Raw genomic sequence first — 15,564 nt, 5'->3', positions numbered from 1 at the left:
AATTGCTAGTTTTCAATCAAATTTTCTACATAAGCGCTTCGGATTGTGTAAATTTCATTTATATTGAAATTTATTGCGAAGTTTTTCTGAAGATGGAAAGAAGGGATTTTTTTTTAAATCCCACAATTCGGCTTTATTTCCTCATAACTTGCAGAAAAATCGGTATTTTTTAATGAAATCTTATATAAATATCTTTCAGATGGTTAGGGTACGATTATATCGGAATTTAATGCGAAAAAATGAGTATGTACACGTGTACACTGACACACATCACAATTTCTTTTCTAAATTTCAAATCTCATTTTGTATGTATGTATGTATGTATGTATGTATGTATGTATGTATTTATATATATACGAGGGGTGCTGAAAAGTTCCTGGCTTTGGGTAAAAGAAAATACTGGAGGATCAGTTACGATTTGACTCAACATATTCCTGTTTCAGATTCACACACTTATTGCAGCGGTTCTTCAGTTTCTCTCAGTCCTGTAAAAGAATTCGGAAGGCTGGGCCTCCAATCAGGCTTTTCGCAATACCCTTAAAGTCAGGAACTTTTCAGCACCCATTGTATGTGTGTGTGTGTATATGTGTGTGTGTGTGCGTGTGTGTGTGTGTGTGTACACAATATGTGATGTGTGTTAGTATGTATGTGGGTACGTTTCTAGGGGTTATCAGTCTGCGGGCGCCGGTGCCCCTCTCATTTTTAATTCATCCTTTCGTAATCATCCTCATCACATTAATGTCTTTGTCCAGCCCGCAGCCACCTTTACTCTATGTACATCCCTTGTGGCTAATTTTATGAAATATAGTATGTAGGTGGGTACGTTTTAACCATTTTTTTTTTTTGTTCTTCCACATTAAATTCAGAAATAATCCTAATGTTCACCATCCGAAAGGTCTTTGTAGAAGATTTCATTAGAAAATATCCAATTTTCTGCAAGTTATGAAGAAACAAAGCCGTCTCAAGTAAATTTTCCCAAATTCCTACCCACCTCATAAAGAAAACATTTTTCATGACAAATTCCGATATAACTGGGATCTACCTCATCTGAAATACAAATGTAGAAAATTTCATTAAAAACTAGTCTTCTTTCTCAAAATTACGAGAAAACAAACGTCGGCATGTGTGAATAATTACACTTGTGTACGCCTGGCATGTTACTTCTGTGTGTCAGGATCCTGAAATGTCTGTATTCTCATTTCTGTTCGCACAGTATGTGAAGGAATTTTAATATGCTAACTTTAGCAACGAATTTTACATATATATACATGCATGCATACACACACATATATTAAATATGTGAGCATAAGTGCAATTTAGGTCTGACTATAAGTACCAACATGGCTCAGTCATGACTCGAAACCAGTCTGCGAACTCTGTTCGCCGACTGCTAACCAGTCGCCTGGTAACGAAATTTGCTTAGGGGATGCAAACTTAGGTCCAAATTCTTTTACAAACAAGGCCGATTTCTTGAAATCTTAATATCAAAACAAACACAAGTATAACAATATTTTCTATTATTATATATATATAAAAAAAAAAAGTAATGCTTTAAATCATTCCAAAAACTTTTATGTACTCGCTCGTTTTGGCGATGAAGTTTTCGGAAAAATACGGAAATTATGATTCTGAAAAAAATTTCCAAAAATTTTTGTAAAATTTTTTTTCACAATTTTTTTCTTTTTTTGTCAAAATATGCGGAAAAATATGGAGATTATGATTCTGAAAAAAATTAGGGTTGGGGTTTTAGGGTTAGGTTTAACGGGGAAAAGTAAAAAATGAAGAATTAGGCGTAACGGGGTGGCCAAAAATTTCAAAAGTCCGATTTTTGGCAATTTCCCGGAATCTCTGTATCCGAAAACGTGGGTTTTTGGAAAAAAAAAAAAATTTGAAAAAAATGGTGGGGGCAGGAGGATGTCTTTCCTTTTGCACTCCCTGTTTCCGGGCCCTTGCCGCTAAGCCACATATACACTCTAAAACTCCATCGCATACTATTTTCAAGTGGTGTTGTACGGAATAGATTTTATCACGAGAAAACGAGTTGCAAAGGAAATAATTAACAAACTAAATGAGAAAATGGAGCATGATTAATTTAATAAGATATCTAAAATTGTCTCCGATTAAAAAGAATAAATAAACAAAACAATTTCAACAACGAGAGGAAGGGGAAAACGAGGAGAGAAAGAGAGAGAGAGAGAGAGAGAGAGAGAGAAAGAGAGTTTCTGTGTGTATGTGGCGGGGGGAAAAAGAGAGAGAATTGGGGAGAGAGAGTACTGGTCATTGTTTACATAGTGGTTACCTCTGGCAACCATCAAGTTGAGCTATTATTTACTTGGTGTGTTTATAATCGAAAGTAATTAAAATAGATTCATTAAAAAGTAATTAGATTTAGAGAATTCAAGATAAAAATATTCTAAAGCATTTTTTCACGCATGCTACTTTTTTCATGTCTTCATTTGTATATATATATTTTTTTAATTAACAATTGAGTGGTGGTATATTGTAGGTACATGAACAAACTAAATATATACCCCGTTATACATCTCCTTTGGCACAATATGAAACTTATTTCGCTTTTTGTATGCTTTTATTTTATTCGCTTTCATCACAATATATGTTTTGTTGCGAATATATCGATGCCCCACGGCATTTCAGACAGTTGTGTCTAAAACACTAACACACGATAGAGTCAAAATAAGGAAATAATAAGTATGAAATTAAATTGAAAATAAAAATATATAAAATCTGAATAAATTTGTAGCATTGGTCAACATTACGAAAAATTTTTCACTAGATTCAGTAAGTTTGGAAGTGTTCATTTATCACTGTGGTTAGAAACGGAGAGTTCTGATTTTCGGATATCCCAGTGATGCGGCATTGCAACAGAATATTTTTTAACATGGAAAATAAGTTTATTGGTCATACTTACAAATGTCTGCACAGTTGATCTGTGCTGTAGATAACGATTATATCGGAATTTATTACAAAAAAAAAAAAAAAAAAAAATAGTAGGCACTCAAACATTCATACAAATACATAATATATTTTCCAAAGTTTCAAGTTTCATTTTATAGACATATGATGTACGTCAGTATGCATGTGTGCTCGCTCAACAATTTTTACATCATCTTCCGATATAATCGTAATTTATACCAGCTGAAGTGTATTTGTAGAAAATTTGAGTCAAAGATACCTATTTTTCTGAAAGTTATGAAGTAACAAAACCGGCTCGGATGTATTATCCGAAATCCCACTTCCCCTATACTGAAAAGATCTTCGCATTGAATTCTGATATAATTTGTATCTACACCACCTGAATAATATTTGTAGAAAATTTCGTCAGAAAATATCCATTTCCTGAAAGTTATGAAGAAATATAATCAGGTGGGGTACACTTGTGTAGGTATGCCATATGTTGATTCCCCACCCCTATTCCTTCATCTTCATATATACATGCGTTATTACAGAAGTTACGCGGAACCAAAGTCTCAAGGATTAAGTTAGGGTTAGGACTGAAGTTTATTGTTGGGTTGCGATTATTTTATTTTATTTATTTAACAACTTATTCACTTTTAACTTTTAGTCAGGAGAAAAGCCAGTGCCATGAGAAGGCAGTGCCTTAATCCATACAAGGCCTCCGAAATTCATGAGAGGGAAGGATGAAATGATCAAAACCAAACCTGGCTTGAATGCTTACTAAAATGTGGACTCCTCTAAAAACCCAGACGGTAAACTCAAACGGGGCGACAGATTCAGTCTATGCCGATGACATAAAATAAGTTCCTTCACACACTTTACTTTTTATTTTCCGTTTGAAACGGGATGAGGTAGCTGCTATTTCATAACGCTGAATGCTTGAGACATCGGGCGTATGCTTCTTTTCTAAATGCTAGTCTTTTAAAAAGTGTTCCCACCAAGACCATCTCATTTTTTTTTTATTAGTCTAGTGCTCTCCGTCCCCATCATACCGCGGTAGTTCTTACCTCATAACTTTTTATTACTTTCTGTGTTAAAACTCTAAGGTATCCCTTAATATCAATAAGAATTAACGAGATGTGTGTAGCTTTCATAGCGTTAACAAACAGATTCACCTATTTTTTAATCTAATTATTCATTTTGTTTTCCATTGAATAATTCTTCTTGAAAAGTATAGGATCCACCTCTCAACCCACAGATATACGAAATACCTAAAATTTGAAAAACATTATTGCCAAAATATCAACCAATCATCTTCGGGTGTTTCCGACAGCCCGTATATAACAAGGTGTGGGAGGAGATAAATGACGTGATTAAATGCGGTACTACTGTGTTTACTAGCAATGCATTACTACCACTACATGCCCTTAACAACCAAACAAACAACAGCGTGAATACTAGTAACACCGTTTAGAACGTAAATAGAAACTATTTATTTTCCTTGAACTTATTTTCATTCATGACTGTTATTATTAGTAATATTATTATTATTGTCACTTCTACATATTAATTTGAATAACTTTGTTTTATGCAGCATATATATATATATATATATATATATATATATATATATATATATATATAGCAAGAGGCAGCAATTAGATTCTGACACTTGTTTTTTAATTAATCAAACACTTTTTTGTTTAGTTTACTTTTGTTAAATTACCGCTATTTCTTCCCACCCCGCTTTTTTTCTCTATGTCTTGGAAATTTTCCGCTTAATTTACATATGCTGTTACTTCGCCCTGCTTTTTAATGAATTGTTTTAATTTAGCGACTTTAAATTAATTTCAGCTGAACTCTAACTTTTACAATTGTGTGTGAGAATGTATGCATATATTATTTCTGTATATATACTTAATCTCCGGTGGAGTCCATGTAAGGCGATGTGTAATATTAAGTACCTGGTTCTCTCTCTCTATCTGTTCTGCTGTTTGCAGGGTTCTTTTCAAATTGAGAGTATTTCCTTGTCTGTCTTTGGGCTGCAGAACATTTAAACACTGTATTCTCAAAGTTTAGTAAAATCTGTTGGGTAGTCAATAATTCGGTCACTCGGAATGTCATAGACACGAGTTCCAACTCCAGTCGGAGAGTTTGTTTAATTAAAATGAACGTGACTAGGGGAAACCTTTAAGTAGTAGCTCGGCCAGCTAGAAATAGCTGTCAAATGTTCTGCAACCATACCGTCTTGAGAGTAGGAACACTTGAAATGATGTAGTCCTCGATGCATTATGAGGCAATCTTTCGATTTGAGTTCATAGAAGAGCTAATCACATAGTGAGAGTAAAAGGATATTGTATATATCGTAATAGGTATTTACATACGTACACGTTTTGTGTGTTTATTGCATAATGTTTGTGTCTGTGTATCTACGCACATATTTGTGTGATTATAAAAATAGGTCTATTGTGTTTTGTTTTTTATATGTACTCTGTGACCTATTCAACTGTAGAGTCCAACTAAACGAAACTCGGACTAATACAAGTCCCGTCCACAGTTTCTCTTTGGATATACAAGTATACACACGACATTCTAAATACTGGTTAATTGTCGTGCAATTTAAACGGTAAAGATACGTCAAAAAGCTATATGAATTAGATGCAAACAATTAATTGGTGCCCCTAGATACCTAAAATTCAACGCCGAAAGTAAACGGAATCCAGACAAACAATATTCGACTATAAGCTACGTACCGGTCGATATATATATATATATATATATATATATATATGTTTCTTTGTGTCTGTACAGGATGTATTTATAAGGTGTTTACGTATAATGTACTTGCACTTGTATGTAGGCATTTCCTACGCCTAATAAGTATCAGAAATTTGGGTTCTTGTAGCATACAAGCTCTTCTAGAATATTAGCAAAATATATCACATAAGATAATTGTTCTAAAACATACAGCAGTAGTAACTGGTCTTGTAAATAGGTTCGCTTACTGGACAACCAGCTGATATCTGTGGTTCATAATTTACAAGCACATTCTGTGTCTAGGGAATGTATTTAACTCTTGATGGTCCAGTTTCATTAAGTGTTAGTAGGTAACATAGTGTGGTGATAGTTCAATATATAACACTTAACAGTCGACTTCAAAAGTTCAGTCCACCGAGCTGTAAGTAGATACCACAGTGTGGTATTGTTCGATGTATTGTGTCTATGAATAACTATGTAGGTACTAGAGTTAGCTCAATTGTATCTAACAGCAAATTGATACCACAATGTGTTATAGTTCACTGTACTTCGTCTATGATGAAGACACTTAACTGTCAACAGTCTGCCTAGCTCTGAGTAGGTACTATAGAATGGTGCAGTTCGTTGTAGTGTGTCATTGAATAAAACGTTTAACTGTCAGTAGCCCAGTCCACCAAGCTGTAAGTGGATACCACAGTTCACTGTATTATGTCTATGACCAAGACACACTGTCAGCAGTCTGCCCAGGAGATACCTAATGCAGTCTGCCTAGTATTGTTCATTGTATTGTGTCCATGATCAAGATACTTAGCTTCAACAGTTCTGTCTATCCAACTGTGTGGATGCAGCACGGTGGAGTGGTTAATCATGAAGATCCTGTTTCAATTGTACTTTATGGCATCTTGATCATTTACTACAGCCTTGATTCAATCCAAGCTGTGTGTGTGAAGTTGAGTAAATGGAAACTGTACAGAAGCTTGTCAGATGGATTGTACTTGTAATTCAAAAGTCCAGCCTAGTCATGTGCAGATTCTACATGAGGGGTACACATGTCTATGGAATACTTAGCCACTTACACTCTAATTCAATGATTCAATAGACTCATTTAATCAAACAACTGAATTTTCATCATCAAAACCAATGAAGATTCATTTAATATATAACTGTAAGGCAGCAATCTGGCAGAATCAGTAGCACACACAACAATAAGCTTTTCAACTGGCTTACAATCTGAGTTCAAATTCCATAGCTGACTTTTATTGACCCTTTCATCCTCCAAAGATCAATAAAACAAGTAGCTGTTGATCACTGGGTCAGTGTAATAAACTAGCCTCCTCCCACAAAATTTTAGACCTTGTTAATGTCTATTTTCCATACTGGCATGGGTTGGATGGCTTGACAGGAACTGGCAAGGCCAGGGACCACCCCAGGTTCCATAGTCTTCTTGAGTACAGCAAGGCACCGACCGGGTATCTCAGTCCTTTGTCATTTCATCTGAAAGGTTCAGCATCCTGAGTTCGTCCTTCGGTATCTCATCCCTGAATCTCCTGTGAGTTAACATGGGATCTCTTGATGACAACGTAAACTTCATTTGATTAAGGTATCTTTGGCTTAACGAGTAGCTAGAAGATTACCCTTCATTTGGGTAATTACTACTGCCGAGGTTCTGCTATTTATGAAACATATGTAGCCTGGACTTCATCTACTCATTCCCTAACTTTGGATATATATATATATATATATATATATATATATATTTCAATTAGGCATTGTGAGACTAATAACCCGGTGTAGAACTCAATATAGATGTGATGGATTTATAGTTAAGTGCTTGAGTAACACCTTCCAGTTTCATCAGAGCTTCAAATATGATGTGCAATTTATTTTGGAAAACAATTACATTTAAGCATATATATGCATGCTTAAATGTATTTGTTACTCCAGCAGTCAACTAGAAGTCCACCACATATTATAGTGGAAACAGCTGTCAGCTAATGAAGTTCATAAGATAATTATTTATTCTTTTGTCATCTCTTTTATATATATATATCGTCGTCGTCGTCGTTTAACGTCCGCTTTCCGTGCTAGCATGGGTTGGACGATTTGACTGAGGACTGGTGAAAACCAGATGGCTACACCAGGCTCCAATCTGATTTGGCAGAGTTTCTACAGCTGGATGCCCTTCCTAACGCCAACCACTCAGAGAGTGTAGTGGGTGCTTTTACGTGTCACTCGCACGAAGGCCAGTCAGGCGGTACTGGCAACGGCCACGCTCATCTCGCTCAAAAAACCTCATGTGTCACCCGCACAAGAGCCAGCCCAGGGGCACTGGCAACGATCTCGCTTGAAAGAATTCATGTGTAGCCCGCACATGAGCCAGTCCAGGGGCACCGGCAACGATCTCGCTCAAAAACCTCATGTGTCACCCGCACAAGAGCCAGCCCAGGGGCACCGGCAACAATCTCGCTTGAAAGAATTCATGTGTCGCCAACCAAAGCCTTGTGAATGGATTTGGTAGACATCTCCACCATCACCTGACAACCGATGTTGGTGTAACTTAGGGGTTCGGCAAAAGAGACCAATAGAATAAGTACCAGGCTTACAAAGAATAAGTTCTGGGGTCAATTTGTTCGACTAAAGGCGGTGCCCCCAGTATGGCCACAGTCAAACAACAGAAACAAATAAAAAAAGAATATATATATAGCAGGAGGTCAATAAAAGTTTCAATGTCTACTATGTAAACAGACGAGAGGGTGAGACAGAAAGTGAGGCCATAGTAATGAGAAGACATAATTTGGTAGGTTGAAGAATTACATGGATACAATACTGTGGCTGTGTGGTAAGAAGCTTGATTCCCAATTACATGATACTAGGTGCAGTCCCACTGCATGCCACCTTGAGCAAGCGTCTTCTGCTATAGCCTCGGGCTGAACAAAGCATTGTGAGTGGATTTGGTAGGAAGAAACTGAAAGAAGTTTGTTGTATATATATATATGTGTGGGGTGGGGGTGTTTGCATCTGTGTTTGTCCTCCATTGCTTGACAACTGGTGTTGGTGTGTTTACATCTTTGTAACTTAGCAGTTCAACAAAAAATATTAAAAAAAGTACTGGGTTTTATTCATTCGGCTAAAATTCTTTAAGGCAGTGTCCCAGCATGGCCACACTCTAAAGACTGAAACAAGCAAAAGAATAAAAGAATACTACCAAGAAGGAATATTTTACATATATTTCACTTGAGAATAAACAAGTTCTTCATAAAAGCCTTTAGTTCTCACATGTACAAACGCTAACGGCATCCACATATATACCTATGCTTCTCCCACTACTCTCTCACACATATATACACACAGTTGTTGTTGTTGTTTTCGGGTCTGTGTGTGACAGTAGCGTTTGTATATTTGTGTGCATATTGTGGTGTATGGTGTTGTATCCTTCTCTTGAATCTCTCTTTTACTGTCCCCTTTGTTTACACCACAGGAATTGACTGTTACATATTTCCAAGTTGGCAAGCTGGCAGAATCGTTAGCATGCTGAGCAAAATACTTAGTGGCATTTCATTCGATCTTTTAGTTCTGAGTTCAAATTCCGCCGAGGTCGACTTTGCCTTTCATCTCCTTAGGGTCAATAAAATTAGTAACAGTTAATTACTGGGGTCGATGTTATCAACTTATATACCTACTCTCCCGAAATTTCTGGCCTTGTGCCAAAATTTGAAATTATTATAATACATATTTACCAACGTCACCTCCCTGGCACGTGAAAAGACATTCGAGCGAGATCGTTGCCAGTGCCGATGGACTGGCTCCTGTGCAGGTGGCACGTAAAATACACCATTTCAAGCGTAGCCCTCGTGCCAGTGGCACGTAAAACACCCACTACACTCTTGGAGGGGTTGGCATTAGGAAGGGCATCCAGCTGTAGAAACTCTGCCAAATCAGACTGGAGCCTGGTGTCGTCTCCTGGCCCACCAGTCCTCAGTCAAATCGTCCAACCCATGCTAGCATGGAAAGCGGACGTTAAACGACGATGATGATGATGATGATGATATTTGTCTCATCTCTTTGTCACAACTCCTGAAAATACCACTTTGCACCTTCACAAGATGTGGGCACCCCAGATTAGGAACTCCTACTCTATATACTCACTCACCCTGCCAAAAGTTACAACCAAATTATACTCTTTAATCTTAAAAAAAAAAATAAGAACAAGGATGCATTGTACAATGTGCTCCTAGATATAAAATATTTAGAAAAAAACACAAGGTAGTCATAACAAGAACTCCTTTCATCATAAGTGAATTTGAATGAGGTCGACCTGTGCTGAACCTATTGACATCATTTTAATACCTTTTCCATGCTCACAAGGACCACATGAAAGTGTATTGGGGAGAAGTCAGACGTCCTTCATGTTGCCACTCCACCCCCCACACTTGTTTCTGAGTGAAGTAATAGTCTCTCAGTCTATTGAACGACAAACAACCTAGACATGTTTTACATAGAGAACTGGAAAACAAATGGCACCATCAGTAAGTCATTGTACAACTAGTAAAACACATGTGAAGATGAGGGAAATACAAACTTACTCTTATAAACACACACATACACACATTGGTTTCAAATTTTAGCACAAGGCCTGTAATTTTGGGTGAGGGAGTAAGTCGATTATATCAACGCCAGTGATCAACTGGCTTTTATTTTATTGACCCCAAAATGACGAAAGGCAAAATCAACCTTGGTGGAATTTGAACTCAGAATGTAAGGATGGACAAAATGCTGCTAAATATTTTGCCTGGCATGCTAACAATTCTGCCAGCTCAATGCCTTATGCACACAAACGTGTCGGGGGACAGGAAGGGCATTTGGCTTGTTGAATATCAGCCTCAATAAACTTCATCCAACCCATACAATTATGGAAAAGTGACTGTTCAAATCATATATATGTATATATTCCTCCTTTTTTCCCATCTTTGGACTTTCTTTGTTTCGACGAAGAGCTCCGCTCAAAACGTCAAATTCTCTTTCTTTCCTTTTCCGAGTGTCTAGTAACACAATCTGTATCACGTCCTCACATTGTTGTTTTTTTTGTCTTTTTCCTTTTTTGAACTTATATATATATATATGTGAATACACGTGTGTGTTTATGTATATATATATGTGTGTGTGTGTGTGCATGTATATATGTATGTGCATATGTATATGAATGTGTATGTATGCATGAATCTATATATGTGTACATAACAAGCTTTTAGTTTCCATCTACCAAATCCACCCACAAGGTTTTGGTTGACCCAGAGCTCTAATAGAAGATAGTTACCCAACATGCCAACCCGAAATACATTATATCCTTACAGAAGTATTCAAGATTTATCACAAAATAATAGAGTATTTTTAATCTGCCATTCTTCATATTTAATTTTGTTTTTAAGCCTTAGATATTGTTTTATTTTGATACTTCCAGCCATGTAACTTAAAAATGGTTGCCGCTATGACAGAAACTGATATTGACCAATTTATTCGAGAACAGAAAACTAAACTGCAGAAGGAAAGAAATAATCTTGAGGTGAGTCTCTCCCCTTCCATCCCTCTCTCTCTCTTTATCTATCTTTCTCTCATTCTCTTTTACTCTTTACTCTTTTACTTGTTCCAGTCATTTGACTGCGGTCATGCTGGAGCACCGCCTTTAGTCGAGCAGATCGACCCAGGATTTATTCTTTGTAAGCCTAGTACTTTTTCTATCGGTCTCTTTTGCTGATCCGCTAAGTTACGGGGACATAAACACACCACCATCGGTTGTCAAGCGAAGTTGTGGGGGGACAAACACACACACACACACATATATATATATACATACATATACATATATACGACGGGCTTCTTTCAGTTTCCGTCTACCAAATCCACTCACAAGGCTTTGGTCGGCCCGAGGCTATAGTAGAAGACACTTGCCCAAGGTGCCATGCAGTGGGACTGAACCCGGAACCATGTGGTTGGTAAGCAAACTACTTACCACACAGCCACTCCTCATTCTTCACATAGTTTTTCTAAAATCTACAAAATTATCTCTTTATGGTGTTTTGAGCATTAATTGACAGAGTTACTAGTGTCGGAAAATAAATGACTGATAGTATTTTTTCTGGCCGTTTACATTCTCAGTTCAAAACCAGCTGAAGTCAACTTTACCTTTCATCCTTTCAGGGTCATCATCATTGTTGTCATTGTTTAACATGTGTTTTCCATGCTGGCATGGGTTGGACAGTTTAACTGGAGCTGGAAAGTCAGAGAACTGCATCAAGTCAGCTGTCTTATTCTATCAGTCTTTTCTGCTGAACTGCTAAGTTATGGAGACGTAAACACACCAACATCGGTTGTCAAACAATGGTTGGAGTGGACAAACACAGACACAAATACAATCACATATATATATATACATACACACACACACACAACAGGCTTCTTTCAGTTTCTGCCTACCAAATCTACTCACAAGGCTTTGGTTGGCCCGAGGTTATAGTAGAAGACACTTGCCCAAGGCGCCACGCAACGAGACTGAACCCGGAACCATGTGGTTGGGAAGCAAGCTTCTTATGTCTTTATTGCCCACAAGGGGCTAAACACAGGGGGCAAACAAGGACAGACAAACAGATTAAGTCGATTACATCGACCCCAGTGCATAACTAGTACTTAATTTATTGACCCCGAAAAGATGAAAGGCAAAGTTGACCTCGGCGGAATTTGGGCTCAGAACGTAGCAGCAGACGAAATATCACTAAGCATTTCACCTGGCGTACTAACGTTTTTGCCAGCTCGCTTCTTACCACACAGCCACTCTTGTGCCTATAGTGAAGATTTTAAAATAAGTTCATCTTTAAAAAATGGTCTAGATATGGTTCACAACAAACAATGCAGCAAGAATGGTGCAGGTAGTGGAAATACATTGATAGTAGAATCAATAAAGAAAAAAATAGAAAAAATTTATTAAAAGGAAAAGGGAAAAAGAAAGAAGCCATGCACAAACGCTCATACACACTCACAAAAATCAGATTAATTCAATCCATATATAAATACTATGTCTTGTCTTGGGCTTTCAACTTCTGATGAAGCCATTGGGATGTTGTTTAACATGCTGTACACCAGTTTCTTCAGTTTGTTATAGTTAGGTGTCAGACTAAAGATCTTCACTGCTTGCTTTGTCATTACTTGACATTGTCTGTCCATCTTTTTTTCTAAATGTCTCTCCCATTTCTTCTCTCTACAGTTTCTTGAAGAATGGGTTTTGCAAGGCCATTAGATATTACTATATAGCCATCTTATCTCAGCCCGCCCCCCACCACCACCACCACCCATATTTTATTAGAAAGTCTAATAGGGTCCAGTATGATGCTAGATGGGTTCACGGACCTGCTCATTCAGGATGTGGTTCAAGTATGAGATGCCTAAGATAACATCTCATTTTCAGTGCCTGCTTCTAATTCCGAATCTTTGCCATGAAATCCTATTGCACATAAAGACTATATGCACAAAGATTTATCTTAATATAAACATAGAAAATAATTACATCCCCACCTCATTCATATATCTATGTACATATATGCATGCGTTGATGTGCATGTGTGCATCTGTCAGTGTGAATGTATAGTGTGTATGTGTATGTGTGTGTTTATTCACCCATGTGTGTCGATGTGCATGTATGTGTGTGTTTAATGTGTGGGTGTATGCATTTGTTGACGTATGCGTGCATGCATGTGTCAATGTTTATGTGTGTATCTATGTACATGTATGTACATATATGTATATATCCAAGTAAAGGCTGCAAGCTGACAGCCATTAGTACATTGGACAAAATGCTTAGTGGCATTTCTTCTGACTTTTTTACATTTTGAGTTCAAATCTTATTGAAGAAACTTTATTTTTCATCCCTTTGAGGACAATAAAACAAATTAACAGTCAAGTACTGAGGTCGGTACAACCAACTTGTAAGGTGACAATGTGACAGAATCATTAGCACATTTGCCAAAATGTTTAACGGCATTTCTTTTGACTCTTTATGTTCTGAGTTCAAGTTCCACTGAGGCTAACTTTGCTTTCCATTCTTTTTTAAGGCAGCAAGTGGAGCAAAATGTTTATTGGCATTTCATTGATCTTTATGTTCTGACTTTGCCTTTCATCCTCTTCGGGTTGATGAATTAAGTACCAGTTGAGCACTGGGGTCAGTATAATCAACTTACCCCTCCCCCGAACATGCTGGTTTTGTGCCAAAATTTGAAAGCATCATTAATTCTACTATTAAGGTAGCAAGCTGGTAGAATCGTTAGCATGCTCGGCAAAATACTTAGCAGCATTTCAGCCATACTTATGTTCTCAGTTCAAATTCTGCTGATGTTGACTTTGCTTTTCATCCTTCACGGTCATTGGATTGAGTACCAGTTGAGCACTAAGCACTGGGGTCAATGTAATCGACATATCCCCTCTCTAAAAATAAAAAAAATTTTGCTAAGCTTGAATCATGTAGCAGACTGGCATCCCATTCAGTGGGACACCATGGAAAGTGAGTAATCAGCTTTATGGATCCTGGGGCCTGTAGGAAAGAAGATGTGTGCATGTGTTTGTATTTATATGTGTATGTTTGTATCTGTATGTGTATTAATCTATGTATGTTTGTATTTGTGTATGTGTCCATTTATATGTGTCCATGTATCTATGCCTGTCTATTTGTGTCTGTATACATACCTCTATGTATCTCTATATGTATGTGTATGTATGCATATTTGTATTGAAGTGTATGTATGCATATTTGTATTAATATGTATGTGTACATATCTATACATGTATGAGTATTTATATATGTGTGTGTGTATGCATTCATGTATGTATATGTCAGATTATTCTGATATATTTCAAGTTTCATTAGCCACTGATCAACGCATCAGTACCTACTGCTAGAGTCTAAAGTTGATGGCTAGTTATATGGGACACTGACTAAAATTTCACCTTAGTGGCTAGACTAATTCTCAAAGCATGTATTTGTAGATGACTTGACTGAATAATTAAGATTAACAAGCATAACACAATACATTCACAGCTGTTTAAAGTTTCGCAGCAAAATCATTAAAGTTTGTACTTTAACTTTAAATTTATCTTGGGTCGTCTTATATATACTATACTGTGTTCATCATCATCATTTAATGTCTGTTTTAGACGTTGGCATAGGCTGGATGGCTTGACAGGAACTGACAAGGCCAGGGTCGCTGTTTTGGTTTGGTTTCTAGGGCTGGATGTCCTTCCTAATGCCAGCCACTTTACAGAGTATACTGGGTGCCTTTTGCATGGTGCCATCACCAATGCTTTTTACTTGGCATCAGCACTGGTGCTTTTTATGTGGAACCAGCATCCACACCAATGCTTTTTATGTGGCACATTGGTTTTAGGGTCTTGATTTTGTTGTGGTGGACAGGTCTTCTTGTCAGTTACATAGAGTTTGCAAATAAATCTAACCTTCATGGTTAAATGTTTGTGTTTGATTTAAATAGTGGTGATTAAATAGACTTTTAATGGACAGAGGAATGTGAGGTTACTTGTCCTTTGATGAATGGTCAACAAACTAGGGTACATGTCAGAACACTTTCCTTTATGATTCTATGTACAAACAAAATAAGACATTCTTCTTTTATTCTTTTACTTGTTTCAGTCATTTCACTGCGGCCATGCTGGGGCACCACTTTTAGTTGAGCAAATCGACCCCAGGACTTGTACTTTATAAGCCTAGTACATATTCTATTGGTCTCTTTTGCCGAACCGCTAAGTTACGGGGATGTAAACACACCGGCATCGGTTGTCAAGCGATGTTGGGGGATAAACACACACACGCACACACACACACACACACACACACAC

The 15,564-nt window shown here is 37.2% G+C and overlaps 2 protein-coding genes across 2 annotated transcripts in view; one reads left to right on the top strand and one right to left on the bottom strand.

Moving 5' to 3' along the window:
- LOC106870301 (uncharacterized) overlaps positions 1-15,564 on the bottom strand; it is a 204,355-nt gene that overhangs the window by 32,880 nt on the left and 155,911 nt on the right. The gene's annotated exons all lie outside the window — the stretch shown is intronic.
- Positions 1-15,564, top strand: part of LOC106870298 (centrosome and spindle pole associated protein 1) — a 139,234-nt gene that overhangs the window by 66,614 nt on the left and 57,056 nt on the right. The window contains exon 3 of the mRNA XM_052970909.1: positions 11,132-11,233. Coding sequence (XP_052826869.1) covers positions 11,147-11,233 — 87 coding nt within the window. The 5' untranslated portion in view covers positions 11,132-11,146. The remainder of the gene's footprint in view (positions 1-11,131; positions 11,234-15,564) is intronic.

The sequence above is a fragment of the Octopus bimaculoides genome, chromosome 9, assembly GCF_001194135.2.
Source record: "Octopus bimaculoides isolate UCB-OBI-ISO-001 chromosome 9, ASM119413v2, whole genome shotgun sequence".
In the NCBI taxonomy this organism is placed as follows: domain Eukaryota; kingdom Metazoa; phylum Mollusca; class Cephalopoda; order Octopoda; family Octopodidae; genus Octopus; species Octopus bimaculoides.
The sequence above is the reverse complement of the archived record's forward strand: the minus strand, read 5'-3'. Positions and strand labels throughout refer to the sequence as shown.